The sequence below is a fragment of the Bicyclus anynana genome, chromosome 10 (genome assembly GCF_947172395.1).
Source record: "Bicyclus anynana chromosome 10, ilBicAnyn1.1, whole genome shotgun sequence".
Taxonomy (NCBI): Eukaryota; Metazoa; Arthropoda; class Insecta; order Lepidoptera; family Nymphalidae; genus Bicyclus; species Bicyclus anynana.
Genome location: NC_069092.1, coordinates 510,729 through 530,124, shown reverse-complemented (window position 1 = coordinate 530,124; position 19,396 = coordinate 510,729). Strand labels below are relative to the sequence as shown.

Sequence of the window (19,396 nt, the reverse complement as noted above, 5' to 3'; positions counted from 1 at the left end):
ATCATGTTCTTGTAGCAAGTTTTATATTACTTATCCAAAACAAACGGACGCTCCCGACTTTATCTGCAAGAAGAATGGGATAATCTTTCATCACCTGACAATTTAGAAGATAATATGTTCTATTTCTTATACCCAGTAATTGTCTACGTTGTCGTGAACTGAGAGACTTTTTTAATATGCATATATTATGCATACAATGTATTATATAAAAGCACTTAGCATATAAGTATTATAACAAAATACAACAATAGTTTTCATTAAAAAGCTCTTTTTATTAAAAACGTGTAAAACATTAACAAAGAACATGATATGCGTGTATAAAATCTATAAAATATTCTATATTTTGGAATGTTAATAATAATAAAATTATTTACCTAAAACTAACTGCGGCAGCACCGGCGTGTAAGTTACAAATAAAATAATCTCAAAATCAAGATCTATATAAAAATAACAATAAAACATATAAATTTATAATAATAATAATAAATATGACAAAATTCACCACAAGATGTTATACATCGAACAAACAGCATATCATAAATGTTAAATAAATTATTTTCTTGGAATGTTAAATGTGTTAAAAGTATTATTAATGAGATTTAAGTGCTCCTTATGATCCTACTAAGAAGATTTAAAAAAAAGTTTCCAGCACTTTAAAAGTACATTTCTTATGCTTACAGCGCTACATTTGCTCTCGCAATAAATTATCTGAGATTGTCTATTTTATATTCTAGTGAGAACAATATAAAATTTCATAGTTTTTAAGTAAAACTCCATTAAACATATAACCGTCAGCATAACACGAAAATATCACGATATTAAGTAAATTACGTAAAGGTAAGGCCGCTGCTTTGGCAACTTCGTTCGTAACACTCCCGATGTTCAGCCGGGGGACGTGTAGCGATAAATGAAAACCCACGACTGATGCACGTCACCTCCCCGCACGCACGATTTCACACCCGCGCAGTCTTTCCCACCGTCGCCCGCATATAATGGGAGTATTATCAACGAACTTGCCAGGCTAAGATATTTTTCCATTATTTTTTTACATTATTTTTAAAAGTTTGACTTGCATGAGTTTCTCAGTTAATTGACAATACTCGTACAGTCCAAACCTTAAGCTGTATGGTTACTAAAGGACTTCATTTATATCTGTTTGGTTTATTACATAAACCACTCAATAGTTGGCAGTTATTTGATAGTAGATCGATTTATAGGCAAACCACATTAATTGTTGTTTAGTAAAAAATGTGCTAAGATCTGTATATTGGCTAATACACTAGTAGTAGTACTAATAACTAGAATTCATTAAAGTTGGTACTATATGTTGTATAAACCTATGCATGTCACTATAGACCTCGGATATCTTTTAAACAGAAAAAATAATGATCGACCAATAGCGGCGGCATTGAAAATATCGCTCTCTCTCTCTCGTTCGCCATCGCACAGTAAGTAATTTTTCACTCGGCCAGTAATAAGTATTTTTCTTTTCACAATTTCATTGACGCATGCTATTGGACATAGTCATCTAGGAGAATAGGGTAGTTGACTCATGTCAAATTTAATATAAACAATATTAATTTCGTGTAGTACTTGGAATAAGGGTCCGAAATATATCGATATAAATTAATAAAAGTTAAGAATTTCTTGTAATATCACGTATTTTTAGTAAAAAAACTGTCGTCCATTTTGTGACGTCACTAACACACTTGATATGCTAAACGTACCTAATTGTTAACTAATATTTTTGTCAAACGCTCAATTTAATGGGATTTATAATAGTGACGACATGAAACAGTTGAAATATAGACTGTCATGGCTGACAGATGTTTTGGCTCGTATTGTCAAAAACATAATTAAAATTTAAAATTTTCTCAAAAAATATGAAAAAAAATCAGTCTAGTATAATATATGTTCTTTTTAGTACAATTAAAAAAGTGTCAACTAGCCTATTACCCTGTTTCATTTTAAATTAGTTGTAAAGTTTCAGTCACCGTTTTTTTTCCATTCCACTCCAACTAATAAGACTGTGCTAGGAGTGGGTACAACAATAGACCAACGGGGCGGGGATCGAACCACCACCCCTCGGTGATGAGTCCGACCTTACCGTTGAGCTATTGAGGCAACTTTAGAACTGTGAAGCTATGTGAGTAGTGAGTTACAGCAGCGTTGGGATGTGCTCCAGCATCTTGCGGTAGCGCCGCAGCATGGGCCCGTAGATGCGCTCCGCGTCGGGGTAGGGCTTCGCCGCGGGGGACACGGTCGGCTCGGAGCCTGGACACACGTAACAAGTGTTTGTTGCAGACAGACAGAAATGGCGAAGAGCGTTATATGTGCGCTGTGGCATGGTGCGGGTGACAGTTGCCTTATGACTTTCATAATACGTACTAGAATCGCGATAAACATTCAAGAGTGAAACGAACTGTCACCCGCACCATGCTGTAGCGCACGAACTGTAGTTTATACTATGAGTAGCTATAATGTTATTTTTAACTGCCCGTAACTGTATATAATTGTTTGGCTATTCCCACTCGTTACTTACCACCTCATTTTTCGCTGAAATAAATGATGACTACTTACCACTGAGTGCGATGCCGGTTTCCTCGCTCCACACTTCAGCGGCTCGAATAGCGGCGCCCAACAAAGCGGCGTTAGCATGCGAGTCCTAAAACGTAAATAATAATTTGATTATTTAATTAATAATGTGCTTCGATGTGTGCCAACCTGCATTCGATCAGCTAGGGTTAGTCACTCGCAAATCTTGTTTATAGGAGAGCATGATAAAGATCATTAATATATACAATATAATGACTCTTTGTAATACATACAAATTGAACTTACTGCAAAAATACAAAAAAGAATAACTTTATCTGTTAAAAAAAAAATTTGGTTGATTGCTTTAACAACCAACAACGTGTCAGACCACGTGCAGTGTAGGGTTCCGTAGATTAAGTTAGCACTTTAATCCCATAGCATATCTTTCAAAGACCTATCCGACGATACGCCGCACTATGAAATAAACGAGTAATAATAATTCATCCCCACATATCACAAAAAAAAAATATTTTTAAGATTTTATTGTAAGACTTTGTTCACGTTTTTAATGTACACTCATGCTAATTTACAGCTTTTTAGTAGTAATAGTCTCTGCGCTAGACTAGACGGACGAATAGACAGACAGACATGTCAAAACTAAAGGGTTCTTTGTGGACTACGGAACCCTAATAAATAGGCTGCCACTAATGACGATGAGTGCCGAGGTACCTGCACGTAGACAGGCGCGTTGAACACGTCGGCGAAGATCTGCAGCAGCGCGCTGTTCACGGACGCGCCGCCCGTCGCCACCACGCGCGATTTCTCGTCTGCAATGTAGTCAATAACAGATCATCGTCATCGTGATCGTAATCGTGATCATCGTCGTCGTCATCGAAGACGTTCATCATCACCATCATCACCTAAGGAAATCAAAGACATAGACGCCTCTCCTGGCTCAGAAGTCTTCGAGAGTGTTAAGGGATGAACAGAAAATCGTTGACCCGAACTGTTGTTTCTAAAGTTAGATAGCCGTAAGTTGTCAACCTCCGTAGAAGAGATGGACAACTTTTGTTAGCCCTTGACTGCGATCTCACCTGATGTTAAGATGGAAGCACCTTACCAATTTAATGACAGTCATGTGTCAAAATTGGAGCAGCTCAAAATAGTTTTATGGAACCCAAATGGCCTGTCACACCACTCTTTAGAAGTTAAACTATTTTTAGAAACAAATGGCGTAGTATCGGGAACCCACTTCACACAAGAGCTACTTTAAAATCCCGAACTACAAGTTATACCATACAATGCACCCAGATGGCACAGTTCACGGTGGTTCCGCTAACGGTTCCAGTCAAAATTGCTGCGCATGATTATCAATGCTTCTTGGTACATCAAAAATGATTGCCTGCATCGTAAACTAAAAATAAACATCCAAATCAACTTGCAAGGAACCTAATGATGAAGAAACCTGGTACAACTTTCAAAAGGCTCAAGAGACAGAGCACCACAACATGTCATGAAATAGACAATACATTATTATATTTGGGCAAATCACTGGATTTCGCACCAAACACGCCTTAATTCAAATACTTAAAATCCCGCTGAATGTCTCACGACAGATTGCAGGAATAATGAGAGACTAAATACAAAAAAAAAAAAGATGGAAGCAGGCTTATTTGGAAGAGGTAGTTCTACCCATTTCTCTGATGGTTTCTATGCTACCTCATACTGGACTGCTAAATCGCTTGGCAATACGTCGTTGACAGTATGATGGTAACTAGTCACGACCGATGCCTACCATCAGATCAGAACTGAGGCAATTCAGAAAATGATCCTTAACAGATCCGACTCAGGATCTCTCTCTGATCCACAACAGAGAGGTCATCGCAACTTCAAGAGCAGAGATGGCACCGACAAGCTACTCACCCAGCGTGAAGCCCATGTCCTCCGCGTGCGCGCGCCGCGCGAGCGCCTGCCCCTCCAGCAGCGCGCGCGCCTCGAACTGCGGCGCCAGGCGCTCCAGCGCGCGCCCGCCCGCGTCCTCCAGCCGCCGCAGCGGCGCCGCGCGCGGCACGATCTCCGCGCACTCGAAGTAGATGCCTTTATTTATGTTTCAATCATTAGCTAATTTTTAAAGACTTCATCTGAGCGGTACATGGGCGTGGGCATGTGTGTGGAGTGGATAAAAAAAAGGGGCAGGTATGACGTCAGAGTGGAATAATAAGGGAAGGAATTTTAATTCAGATCAAGTTACAAGGGTTCAAAAATACAACAAATAGCTTCGAGAAAGACTAGGTAGTGTTCTGAGCTGCCATTTTCGCTTTGGGACCACCACTGTGCCTGCTTCTTAAGCGCCCCTCTGTCATCTTTTACCGCGTGGGCGAGGACGGAGTTATGTGTAATGTGATGTGCCTTACAGAGATGCCCGTCCAGTAAATAGTGCTAAATCGATATGATCTAATAAAGATTAATTATTAAACAATTAGACTTAATGACCATCAAAACTCCTACCTCAAATGGGTATTTGATGGAACCCATTTTGCTGATATAATGATGGGATGTGGAACATGAGTTACATTTAATAATATTAACCAATAGGTACAATATAATAAGAGTGAATGTGTTCACTATATCATCTTCCATCTCGGGCACTCACCCATATAGCCCATGTTGCCGCGCACGGTGGCGCGCAGCAGCTCGTCGAAGGCGGGCCAGCTGCGCCCGGCCAGCCGGTCGCGGTGCGCCTGGCGCGTCAGCGAGCCGTTGGCGAAGCACAGCAGCGCCATGTACGGCGCGCTCGTCGGGCCCACGAGCACGTGCCCCGCCGTCGGCGCGCACGGCTCGCGGAGCCCCAGCAGCAGCGTGTCACTGGTGCCGAGACTCAGCCCCACCCAGCCAGGCTGCAGGCGCAGGCCGGCCAGCGCCGAGCAGTTGTCGCCGGTGAAGGCGACCACGCGGCAGGTGGGCGGGAACCCGTAGCGCTGCACGAAGTAGCCGCCCACCGCGCCCACCGTGGTCGCGCTGCGCACCGGCGCGCCGAGCTTGTCGCGCAGCGTGTCGTCGCCGCACGCCTACCAAATAACCATTGTTCAAATGGTACTAACTTGTGAAACTCAACACAGTGTTCCAGAGTTCAGGCATGGCGTTCTGACAGCTGCTGTGTCTTGTGTATTATTTTATTCTATTGGTTTTAAAAATTATGGTAACAAAAATGTAAATGTAAATGGTAAGGACCAAAATGGACACCCAGCCACCTACCTATTACAGCAGATTAGCTACCCAAGTTTATTTTATTTTATTAGGACACCAAGTTATATCTTTTTATCAACCAGATTTAAAGTACTAAAGTAGTCACAACATGCTTTTCAATTGTATATCATTGAGGCATATCTCTTGAATGTCGCTGAAATACGAGGCACTGACATTGAGTGCTACATATTTGATGCAGTGATGGCTTAAGTTAGGTCGGAGTTTGAGGGTCAACACAATCAAATGCTTTGAAAAAATAAACACAGTAAACATAGAACTTCCAGGTTTTCTTCTTTCTTCAACTTTTCTTAAATTTTCTCAGATTTCAGCTATAGAAGTTTAGCATTTACGTTAGTTGTATTGCAACCTTTTTTAAAGAGTATCACAAGAAAGGCTGTTTAATAGTAAACATATAAAATATTATTGTTTTCCATTTCGCCGCTCGTACTCACATTCAGCGCCTTCTCGCACCACTGCATGGAGCGTATGTCGAGCAGGTTCATGCCGGAGCCGTCGGCCAGGTCGAGGGGCGCCACGCGGCCGGCCAGCAGCGAGCACGCGAACGACGACACCAGCGAGATGCGCTCCGTGGCGGCGTACGCGCGCGCCCGCGTGCGGCGCATCTTGCGGATCTGCGCGCCCGTGAAGCGCTCGTACGCGCGCGAGCCCGTTATACGAGCTAGCTCCTGTAACGTTTATTTTATTGAGCTAATATGCAGGGTACAGTCTGCTCCAAACAACTAATTTGCTTCTGAAAGTTAGTAATATTTTACTAGTACTATCTGGGCAGAGCATTACATATAACACGATCAGCACATCACCTCTGCGCCGCCCACAGCCTCCTCCAGCGCGCGACAGTCGGCGGAGGTGCTGCAGTCCATCCACACGGGCGAGTCCACCACGAAGGCCGACGCCAGCTGCGTGTGCAGGAACTGCTCGGGGGACAAGTTGGCCAACCGCTCGTCTGCGCCTTTCGCCCACCACACTGAACCGTGTTGCTGCAATAAAAAAACATGTATGCATCTCAGGCCACTCGACAGAAGTGATAGCTTAACTCTGCTGCCTGTATGTGTGAGAGAAGCCAGACAGAGTGGCGCCGTAACGCGTTACGTTACGAACCTCTTATTATCACTTCAATAAAGAAACATTTCAAGCATGTTTAGTTAAGAGGTAATAACACTGTGCTATGATATTACTGACATGTTTAGATACAGTCCAGTCATTTTAGGCATTTTAAACCCCAATAAAAAAAATAAATCCTACTGAGCTGAATTTCTGTATATACCTTTATTATGGTGTTATTATGAAGATGTGAAAAATCGTCATCAATATTGTGCCAGCTAAAAAGCTACAAACGTCAAAAGTTTACGAAAATCAGTTTTTCGCAAAGATTTCGCGATCTGTTTATAACGGTGTTTATCTGAAATTTGAAATTATTCAAATTCAGACATATTTTTTAAATTGTTTGGTATTTTCTAGGTTTTTTAAGGTTCCATTGTTTCCAATTGGGTTCCATATTCATACCTGAGCAGCTCCAGACAAGGCCTCCACAGTAGAAAAGTCAACTCCCTCCACTATGAGCTTGTCCATGACCATGTCCAGTGCCTTCACCCACAGCAGCGGGGGCACTGTCACCTCGCCATCCTCACCGCGGATGACTCCGCCTGACGTCCTACAAGATGTCATCATCATCTTAATAACTCTCTTCTATAGTGTACTAAAAGCAACACTGTTGTATTATTATTTACTGTTTTAATAAACTTAATTATATACCAATTTCTAATAAAAGTAACAAAAGGTGTATTTTATAGTCTCTTAAAGTAATGTTAAGTAATGGTTAAAATAGCCTGTATATTAAATAATGCAAACCCCACACAGTTTTATCTGAATAATTCCCATTCCTATTGGAATTGAGGTATAAAATATAGCCCATGTTACATGATAATGTAGCTTTTCATTGGTGAAAGAACCTTTAAAGTTGGGTTAGTCTGAAATTCTATGTATTCTATATAAAAATCCAATGCCTATTCCATGCAAACAAATAAATAATTTAACCTTTCCTCTTTATAATTTTAGTAGAGATGTAATTTTTCAAGAAATAAACTTAAATATAGGCATAATAAAACAGATATATTACCTAAATTCTGGCAAATCCACATCAAACTCAACATCTGCTTCTTGTAAGACAGCATAGCTTTCGTCTATGACCACAGCTTTTAACTAAAAATAGATTTGAGGTATATTAATTAACTGTAACTGCTTGCATTAATTAGGCCTAGGCTGCATCTACAACACTCTCAATCACACACACACTCAATCTTGTGAGGAGAGAGACATACTGTCAACCAATTGGAAGGTATCATTTTCTCTTGTCCAATTGCAACTAAATGACGAGCAACGATTACACATACATTTTCGGCCTGCATGAGGCACCACCACACAGACTCTACAAAAACCCTCTATAAAAATCTCATTTAAAACTTATAGGATTAGCATGCATCAATGTTAGCTTGCGAAGATAAAAAGGCATATTGCTGACCAGTAGCAGTGGAGTTGAAAAATTTTTCTTTCGTTCTGCAAGAAAAGAAGTGTTTTTTTTGTTGTGGTGACATTATTATTTATTCTTAGTTTCTTGTAAAATAATTTTTTTTTAAATAAAATGATATTTTGATTAAAAGTTTTTATAAAATATTTTTATACTTAATGGAGATATGATAATAAGGGTAATAAATAACTGTCGAGGTGTCGAGTAATTTTTATTCGACATAGATAATATTTATTACACAGAGGACAGTTTTTATTGTATAAAAATGAAAGAGTAAATTAATAGGTAGTTCAGCTGGGAACAAAATACAAATAAGAAATTAGCATCATTTACATATTTATAATGAACTTCACTTTCACTTGGTATTTTATCTGTTACCGCACCATGTTTTTATTTATTTCACAGTCAACATCTTTACAATGAAAATATGATTTCGTAAACACTATCCACTGAAAATGACAACAAATGCTTTTAATATTCGGAAAATCTAATACTCAGTAGAGTTGCTATAACGATTTATCAATCAATCACATAATATTTAGTTAAAAAAACAGCTGAAGACAGATGTTTATACTAACTTAATTTAGAAATTTTATTTACCCTTTGAGTGCTAAAATCAAATCCCAAAAAAGTTTTCTTTCGTATTTCTTCGAGCATTTTTTTTTTAATTTTGACAGCCGGTCGCGGTCGGTAGATGACACAGTCGTTCGGAAACGGGCGCACCGCTTCCGATTGTATCGTGACTGGATGTCGTTTAATTTTATTGTGGCGCGATTTGAAGATATCCGTTTTATTGCATTTATAACTCAAGAACTGTTAATCAACTAACGTTTCTTGTTTACCGTCTTTATTATGATAAGCGAAATCAAGGTTACGTTCAACATAATAATGATAACATGATAATGTGCTATGACGTGTTTAATTGATGAAATAAATTAATTTTATTTTATCATGCACGGTAGAGTTTGTAAGAGGAACCCTATAAATATTAATTTCATCACAAAATAGGAAATGTAAGCACACTTTCAACATCCGGTAACAAAATAACCGGCCAAGTGAAGGCCGGGATTCGCCGACGAAGGGTTCCGTACCACTAAATGTAACACATTAAGTCCTTCCATAGGTCTTTGCACATCTTGAGTAGGCACTATGTTTTCTTAATAATTGTTTTTCTTTTGTGCACTAAAGTGTATATAAAAAAATTAAGTTGAATTATTTGTATTTTTGAATAAACTCCTAAACTGCTTCTCCGATTTGAAAAATTCTTTCACCAATAAAAAGCTGCATTATCAGGTAGTAACATGGGCTATGTTTCATAACCTAATTCCTACGGGAATGGGAACTACGCGTTTGAAATCGCGAAATTCTGGTAGTCTATATCTACTTTTTTTTTTTTAATTCTTTACAAGTTAGCCCTTGACTACTATCTCACCTGATGGTAAGTGATGATGCAGTCTAAGATGGAAGCGGGCTAGGAGGAGGATGATAATCCACACTTCTTTCGGTTTCTACACGGCATCGTACCGGAACGCTAAATCGCTTGGCGGTACGTCTTTGCCGGTAGGGTGGTAACTAGCCACGGCCGAAGCCTCCCACCTGCCAGACCTGGACAAATTAATAAAATCTCAATCTGCCCAGCCGGGGATCGAACCCAGGACCTCCGTCTTGTAAATCCACCGCGCATACCGCTGCGCCACGGAGGCCGTCAAAATATTACTTGAATTATTATTTATTAACTAGCGGACGCCCGCGACTTCGTCCGCGTGAAAGTCGATGTAAACTTTCTCCTACCCCTACCATACCTCTACGCTACCCATACGCTACGCCTATCCTACGCCTACCCTACCCCTACCCTACCCGTACCCTACCCTCACCCTACCCCTACCCTATCCTACCCTATCCTACCCCTACTCCTGCCCTACGCCCACCCTACCCCTACCCTAGCCCTGGGGCGTCTGATAATTAAAAGTCTGTACATAAATAATTCATCTCTGAGCTTTTTATAAAAAATGGCTACCATTATCATATATATTCGAGGCAACGACTAACGTAGATATCATAACGGTGGCACTTTTTATCACGACCATGCTCCGTTACTTCGCACACTGACTATGCGTCACATTGCATTTTATAATTTGTGTACCAAATAACTCGAGACTAATTTATATACGATTATGAGCCAAATAATGAACTAGACAGCCGTTCGTGAGTTAATTGTTCCACTGTTGAATCCATACTTTTTGATATTGTATTTGAGAAAGTCCGTCTCTTACTTTATCACGGCTAAACCACTAAACCGATTTATATGAATTTTAGTACAGTGATAAATGGGATCTCTGAATCTGTAATAACATATATAATATCAATATTCTGGAAAAATACAACGTTCTGTCGGGATTTGTGTTGGATTTGAACAGAATTTCACGCGAGCAGCGTCCCTACTATACCACTCCATAATATTATCGTACCTAATCCATCTAATGTCATTATGTTAGATTCTTATATGGTAGGTACGTGGGCAATCGACCTACAAACATGTACATACATACAAATACCTAAAATAGAGATGGTCCATTTCAAGCCAGATGAACATAAAAATATTTATAATAAATCAAAGCCTACTTAATGCTGTGTTGGTACATTTTAATTTGCCCATGTTTAATATCCGTAAACGGTCGTTATTTTGGTTCAGCTGTTAAAATAATTCTAAATCTGCCAGGTGAAAAATCGTATGGAGAATAGATATAGCAAAATAAATCAATTATTCTTTTGTAGTACTTCAGCTACCTACTCTAAGTGAGCTAGTTTCTATTCCACATAGAGATCCAAATACACAAAAATATAAACTTTCACATTTACAAAATTACAATAGAGGGGAGTCGATGGACGTTTTTACCTCGGAACCCAGTTATGGTGAAGTGGATATTTTTATTTATATTGTTTTTTTATTTGAATCTGTGTAAAATATTTAGTTTACCCATCATAAATTACAGCCTTTTTTCAACTCCTTTTTCACTTACATAAAACAACATAGAAGTTCCATAAAAAAATATACATCATTAGCGGTAGTTTTTTAGTATACAGCTTATGGAATTAAATGAAAAAATCATTAAAATCCATTCAGTCTATCTGGATTCCTCCATTTATCGTTAATTACAACCTTAATGTCTCCATTGTGATGTAATATATAAGTCTGTAAAATGAACGCCTAATCATATAGTAATAGTGATTTTTCTATCAAACGATTAGAAGTTTATTTTGTAGTAGGTATTCTGACAATTAGTTTCTTGGTAGTAGGTCAGTTTCTTTGCGACTAAAGCTACATTGACACGGCATTGTCCAGCACGTTTGCAAAGTATACGTGATACGTCGTAACAAATAAATAGAACCATAAAGGTACGTTGAACACACGACAAACGTTTATCTATGTTTATACGCGGGTGCAACTGCAGACTGCAGGGTGTCTGCTTGAAGATAAATAGAGACGTTAATCCGCATGCCAGGAGCGGAGTAGCAAGGTACAGCAGCACCGTGTGTGGGCGCGCCCGGCGGTGCATCGCGTAATGGAGCGGAACTAGCCAGTTCACACTTGGCTGCGGACTGCGGCGCTCACCCCAACTCACTCGCCCTATTTGTGGCGAAGGGTTATTATAATCAACCCTTTAACAACCCCTGTGCGTTACATCTTCGTTCCACAGTAGTATGCCTTATTGTAGTAGCGGACGCCCGCGACTCTTTTCGTGTGAAATTCAGATTTTTGCAAAAGGGCGGGTACTATGGATTTTTCTGGGAAAAAAAGTAGTATGTTCTGCCCCTAGTTGATACCTTTCATCCAAATCGGTTCAACGGCTTAGCCTTAGGCTTAGTAAGAGACAGACAGACAGACTTACTTTTGCATTTATATAATCTTAGCATGTATATTTAGTAGTAGTATTAACCAAGGAAGTAGCGCTTTCGAACATTTGCCATATCATTTTATTATGACCAATATCCTTGTTCCCCTCTCATCATCTCTTTTACCGTATCCCACTTCCCCTCTCATCATCTCATTTTCCTTATTCCACATAAACGGCAAAATATGTTAATCTCCTCCATTCACCTCTATTACTCGTCAACTCATCATCCACTCCCTCTAAGCACATGTCTTTTTTCACACACTCCAACCATCTTTTCTTTGACCTTCCTCTCCTCTTGTCTCCTTCCACTTGCAATTTCAATATTCTTCTGGTAATATAACTTCCCCCTTCCCTCTATTAGTCGGAAAGACTTTGCTAGGAGCGATTAATAATAGTCCAGGGGGCAAATATTGAACCCCTTACCTCTTGATCTTGTTGGAACCCTCGTAACTTTAATTTTAAGCTTTCGACCAATTATTATCACCATTATCAAATACTATTATTAGGTATCTGATATTTCGAAAGTGCTTGTAAATTAAGCTTAATTGAAATATATGAACTTTTACTTTGGCTGTGAAGTCCTGACCCTTTATGGTGCTATTGAGAGTTGAGACTTCTATGTTTCTCCGTATAAAACGAAGTTTCGCTGTGTCTATGTGATTTACAAACTAAATACTGGCACATAGAGCTCTAGTCTTATGCTTCAGACTTAGAGAAGAAGGGCACAAAGCGGTGTAATTAACTTTCTTTGCAGTATTATTCGTTTTCTTTTATTTATTTTCTTGTTTCTACGAATTATTTGATCCGATTATTCGAGGCAATGCTTCGAGTGATGACAGAAGGGCTGATTCATTTTTTCAGCTGGAACAAAGGATAAGCTTTACTGCCCAACGCGAAAATGCAGTATTCTTGCCACTATTCCACGTGGGCTACATTTATATAGCTACTCGTATTAGGATAAGTACGCTTAAGTTTTATAATGTATCCTGAATAAAAAGTTGATTGATGGATGTTTTTATACTAAAAATAATGTAATCCAAAATTATAGAGGTCAGAAACTCTAGGCACAGTAGATAGTGCTCTAGGTTCATCGTGGTTGCCTCTTTACACTAATTATGCGTGGTGACATCGTATTATGCTTGATTTCCAAAATCCTGCAGAGATTTTGGAATAGGATTGGAAGGAATTATGATGAGATGTTGGGATAGTGGGATGGGATTTAGAAAGTGGGAGGAGAGCACTCTCTGAGATTTTAGTTGGAAGAATAAAACTAATAATTTAGTTTTTGTTGGCCTTATACAGGAACCGTGGCCTCTTTATTTGTTCGACCCCGCTTACCAACAGGCGTTCCACAGGGTTAAATTTTTAGTCCTTTTCTATTTGTAACGTATGTTAATGATTAAATTCATCAAACACACTTAGCATTTTTAGACTGATAGTTAAAAAACAAAACCTGAATACTTCAGTAAAACGCTGATTTGAAGATTTTAAAATCGAAGATTTTTATGCTCTAAATCGTTTATAGAATATAGTTACAACGTAACAAGTTAGTTGATGTATTGACTTCTTGATTTTCCCAAATAGTCGAGCCTGACACCAGAATCTACATTACTATGGCACTAAAAGATCATGTTGGGTTGAATTTTTGCATAGCAAGCATAATTTGAGTTTTTTTTGTCTAACCGTGGTATACCGTCTTATAACCTGTACAATAGCAGTGTTCAGTGTGTGTGTAGTGTGCGTGTGTGTGCGGGGTGCGCGGCGGCTGCGCCGAGCGCTGGCGTCCGGCGGGCGCTGGATGCTGGCGGCGGCGAGCGGCGAGCGGCGAGTGGCGAGCGCGAGCGCGAGCCAGTTCCTGATATTGTAAACAAGAGCTTTTTCGATTGGAAGCGCTCGGCGCACGCGCGACTCGACGTGGCTTTGTATGGACGTCATATTTATACTTTTATTATTTCTTTCATGTTATTTTTTATTAGATAGTATTTAAGGTATAAGTATACGGTACCCAATTTTTGAGTAATTATCAAGATACCTACCATCGACAATGTATTATTTCCGTAACAACTTTCTGTAAGAACAGAAATGCGCCAGCTGGCCTAGTGTTATAGGAACGAATAGGAAAATGATCCATGATGGGAGACATCGGTAGTTGTAGAAACTCGATGCGTAAATACATAGCTCTTCATGTCGTCGTACAGTCGCCGGAGCCTGCGCCGTGCGCCGCTGCACATCTCCAGCTGAAGGCGATGCTGCGAGTAGCGGACGCCGTCGGCTCCAATGTTTACGGCGCGAGATGTCATCGATCGGGCGGCGGCGGCGCGGGGCGCGGGGCGGGCGCGCGTGCGCGGCGGGGGCGGCGCGGGCGGGCGGGGGCGCGCGTGCGCGGCGCGGGGCGGGCGCGGGCGGCAGACGCGCCGCGATGGTGGGCCGCGACAGCCGCTCGGAGAGCGCGGCGCGCCCCTGGGCGCCGCGGCATGAGTAGCGCGCCCGCCCGGCCCGGCCCGCGCGCCCGCCATGGCGCAGGCCGCGCCCGCGCCCCACCGCAGCCACTCCTTCGCCAAGAAGACCTTCCACAAGCCCACCTACTGCCACCACTGCTCCGACCTGCTGTGGGGGCTCATCGGCCAGGGCTACGGCTGCGAAGGTACGCGCATGCGCCCCGCCGGCGTCGATACCGCGCCCGCCGCCGCCCGCGCGCGCTGCACGACCAGCGTTATGCAACCCGCCGCCCGCCAGCGGGACCGGCCGTATCGATCGATCTGTTTGTGTAAGGCTGCTCGTAGCGGCGCGGGGCGGCGCACTCTCCCGCGCGCGGGGCTCCGAGCCTGCTGGTGAGTGAGGCGCCGCCGGGGCCGCTCGCAGCTCCCGGCGGCGCCTCGGCGGAGGCAGCGTCGAGTGGGCGTTGCGACTCTACGCCTGAAATCCTTTTTGCGTGCGATATCGGAGACCATACGCATCTATGCGATCGGTATTTTCTCTATGCTTTACGTTCACTTACGTTATCGAAAATTCATTTGCAGTGTTCTGAACGTTCGACACGCCTTGCAACTTCCGTCCAAAAATCACGGCAAAGATACATTTCATAAACAGATCCATCGAAGCCAAACGATTATTGCATTTCCCATGTACATATTAACTCGTAAGCACATTTGGGTCAAACGCGAATATACACTTTCCCTTTGGAAAACTAATCGATTTTTCGGATCAAGTCTCAGAGTAGCTGCTACAGGAAATCGTTAATTATTGTCTGTGTTTTATTTAATTAAGTGGAGAAGACAATTGAGCAGAAGAACTTTAGCAATATTCATCAATCATAGGCAAAAACACTATCTTTATTTCATAAGAGTTTTCCTTTGTAGTGAGAGAGAAAATCTTATGTGTTAATATAACATCTGAGATCTGACAGTGTAATGAATGTACTGGATATGTTTCACTCTCTAAATAAGCTAATAAATATATACGATCATGCATAGGCGTTGATTTTTCATATTTTTACTTACATAATTTAAAAAAGGCATTTAAATAAATTAAATTTACGAATATTTTTAAACATATTCTGATATCTACCAAAATATACAAAGAAAAACCAGTCAAGCGGTTTCAGAGGCCTGCAACCACAAACATCTTAAAACTAATGTTTTATATTGAGTGTCACCTCTGCTCAGCGGTAAATCGGGGCCAGGCCCACCCCCGGAAATAATCCTAGATACATCAATGCGATTAAGTGGTAATTTTTACATGGAAAAATTAATGATTTTAAACTTATTTCGTGGTTGTTCATTATGAATGTTATTTAAACGGGTACATACCACGATAAAACGACGAGATTTTTATTGTCGATATTTCGACCCAGTTGCATGGATCGTGGTCACGACGGGACTGAAGTTGCGAGATGAGAAGTGAAGTCAGCTGTTAGGGGCAAAATCGATCTACCCTCTTCCTTGTTCTTTTTCTTTTTTCAACGACCTCGCGTTTTTGGCTGTTTAGGCAAACCACACTCACGACATCGCTTTTGTTATTATGCGTGTCGCGGCGCCCTCTTGGTTTGCACAATTCTACCACCGGGTTCCACTCGCTGGCTAGTTTGAAACCATCTTCCCGATTGAAATTTTTGTATTTTCGAATTTCAATGGCTTCTCGAACTACTCGGGGTATATAGTGGCGGTCCGTGGAAATAATGCGTGGATTATGGATCTCAATCCAATGTTTAGTTCCCGGTTGTAGAATGTGATCAGCTATCGCAGACTTTTGCGGGTCGTTGTTTTTTATCGCTCGTATATGTTCTGTTACACGGGTTGCTATGGGCCTCTTCGTTTGTCCAATATAAGAGCTACCGCAGCTGCAGTCGATTTTGATGGAAAGATGGAAAAATTGTCATCTCTACAGTAGACAAGGAGATTCTATCGGCCTCATACCTTACAGTGCAATTTTCTAACTTGTAATTTGTGCCGAATCGCTTATAAAGAGCCCATACCAAATCTAAGTAGAGTTTTTATTTTCGAAAATCCTATTGTGATCGACATAGAAAAACAGAAAAATTAGACCTTTTGAGTTTTCCAAAAACGTTTTGATTTTTCATCTTTTACACGCACTCTCTGCCGAAGTCTGTGTTTTCTGATATTGACGAGCGCGCATTAGGCCACATCTAAACTCACCATCAGATGAAATCGTACCCACCCAAACCCGTTTCATAATTATAAAAAAAAATCTCTGTTTGGTTTCTTTAAAACTATTAGAAAACCAACAAAAAATGTAAGCTCGCATGAATTAATTTTAAATAAGGTTCATCGATCGATGACTTCATTGAATTATACAAAAAACAATATTTCATAGATATTATAATCAATCTGAACGCTTGAAACTCGCTTTACCTCCCAAAGCCACCACCTTCGAAACTCCATATAATTTGCAACCGTAGCCGATAAAACTAATCGATGTTTTGGTCTTGATGTGGTTGACATCATGCCGATCGCGAACACACGAAAAGTTATATCAGACGTCAAGCCGTTGGCGCAGCAGGCATGCGAGATTACTAGGTCGTTAGTGGCTGACATTAGTGAGATGTGCGCAGGAAGTTCACCATCTTGTTCCTCCTTCTCCTTTGTACCGCAGAACAGCAAGACGCTGCAAACGGTTCCATCCTTACGTTGTGGATGTCGATACTCGTACAAAACGATTTGCAACCACATTTCTAATTCGCACAGCAAAAAATTGGGAATGCCCTTGCGGCGTTTGTGTTTCACGACACTTATAATTTAACCACAGCAAGAGCAAGTAGGCATCTTCTACTTAGACCGCATTAGGTACTGCTTTCCATCAGGCTTAATTGTAGACAAGCGCAAGCCTAAATTAATATTTATAAAATAAAAGGTTCTTAGTACATAATATGTGAATATTTACAATACATTTTACTGGGTGAAATGCATGTGAGTTATCATAGGATAATTCAGCATTCAGGCAAAGCCTGGAGATTAATAAATTATTGTTATATTTAGTTCAAGTGCTAGTTGACTGTAGTATGGTGTAACTAGGCAGATACTTAATTTTCATATCTTACAGGCTTATCTTATCTAACACTAAAAACAACTACTTAGGTATGTTATGCTTTGTTCCTCTTATTTGTTCATCCTAGGATTCAGTAGTATTGGTATTGATGGAATAAGTAAATGGGCTGCCAGACGTTAAAAAACCATCGTTTATACGTATTACTACCGCCACGACTGCGGCCCTTAGACCTCCTCAATCCGGCCCTATTGCAAAGTCCGTTCTTAGTGGATAACTACTAACTATAAACTACCTCCCTGCCAAATTTCATCTTTGTACATCAAGCAGTTTTCGAGATTTCGTGATGAATGACATTTCGCATTTATAAATAGGTACGTATTATAACACAGAAATACCTTGCCGGGCATGCAGGACAAACATCCTACAATGCTACCCTGCGACCGGCAATTGTTCAGGTGATATGATCTCAATGAAAAAATCCCAAATATTTTGCTCTACCGTTAAGAGCCCCTTGAAAGCTTTGGAGAATAGCGAGAATAGACAGAGGAATAAATATAAACTCCTATTGAATGGCGTGCAATTCATAAATGCAATAATACTATGCTATATGTAATAATACTATAATACTATGCCATATGTAATATTTAGATGCCTATCCTGAGGACACACGACGAAACTGTGTAGGAATAGGGATATTCTGTTTTGTACAATTTGTAGGTAGGTAGTGCATACCTTAGTTAACCATTGCTCCAATAACTTACGACATTTCAGTTCAATTCGTTCATTAGTTTATTCATCGTGGACAAACAACGTCACACAAAATTTTATATTAAGGACGTTAGTTAGTCGATCATTATGGTATTTTATAATTAATTCGTTTTCCTTATTGTTCAGTCATTATCGGCACTCGGCTACTGTACTATGAATGTCAATGTTTTAATTATATGATATACAGCTGTTACCTACCTACCTACCTACGTTGGTTTTGTGGATTTCGTAAGTTTCGTTTTCCCTATTAGTCTTAGATCCGTAGATCCGTATAAGACACGACCTTTACCCGTCTGTTTAATGGGTGAAAACTATTTTTATATATCAATCTGAAATAAGGTTAGATTATAACTTTTGTTACTATTAATAATAGCCACACCCCTTTTGTTACTATTAATAATAGCCAATTATTATTTTTTCTTTAAATTAACTATTATTTTTTTATTATTGAGAAAGAATACAATAGGACACTTAAGTTAACTTACCTTCTTAAGCTATAGTGTTCCTTAAAATACAAGCGCTTTCAGATTTACTCATGAGTTAGAGTCAGTCAGTCATGTTCTTCATTTTTCAAAATTGTTTCCTCTCAAACTAAAGAATGTTAGATCCGTAGATCCGTATAAGACACGACCTTTACCCGTCTGTTTAATGGGTGAAAACTATTTTTATATATCAATCTGAAATAAGGTTAGATTATAACTTGCCTAGATTTTTATGTTCTAGCCTAACCTAACCTAACTTTAGATTTGACAAAATAAGGTAATACACATTATAATTAACAATAACAACATTTTACTAATGAAAGAAGTATAAAATTAAGTGTTTAAAAAAAATACGAAACGCACTCTCGATCATATTCTCCAGGATTCCATCATCAGATCCTGGTTTCTTTTTCATGGTA

At 40.2% G+C, this 19,396-nt stretch overlaps 2 protein-coding genes across 2 annotated transcripts in view; one reads left to right on the top strand and one right to left on the bottom strand.

Moving 5' to 3' along the window:
- Nucleotides 1-251: 251 nt before the first annotated feature.
- Nucleotides 252-10,033, bottom strand: LOC112053208 (xylulose kinase). Its single transcript, XM_024092544.2, has 10 exons — nt 8,927-10,033; nt 7,919-8,001; nt 7,306-7,453; nt 6,603-6,779; nt 6,234-6,467; nt 5,189-5,603; nt 4,459-4,632; nt 3,265-3,362; nt 2,581-2,665; nt 252-2,274 (listed from the first exon to the last, which is right to left on the bottom strand). The coding sequence occupies exons 1-10, from the start codon at nt 8,981-8,983 to the stop codon at nt 2,159-2,161; spliced, it is 1,587 nt and encodes a 528-aa protein (XP_023948312.1). The 5' UTR covers nt 8,984-10,033; the 3' UTR covers nt 252-2,158.
- Nucleotides 10,034-14,638: 4,605 nt separating this feature from the next.
- LOC112053212 (diacylglycerol kinase theta) overlaps nt 14,639-19,396 on the top strand; it is a 51,618-nt gene continuing 46,860 nt past the window's right edge. Inside the window, exon 1 of the mRNA XM_052883916.1 lies at nt 14,639-14,866. Within this exon, the coding sequence (XP_052739876.1) occupies nt 14,737-14,866 (130 nt within the window). The 5' untranslated portion in view covers nt 14,639-14,736. The remainder of the gene's footprint in view (nt 14,867-19,396) is intronic.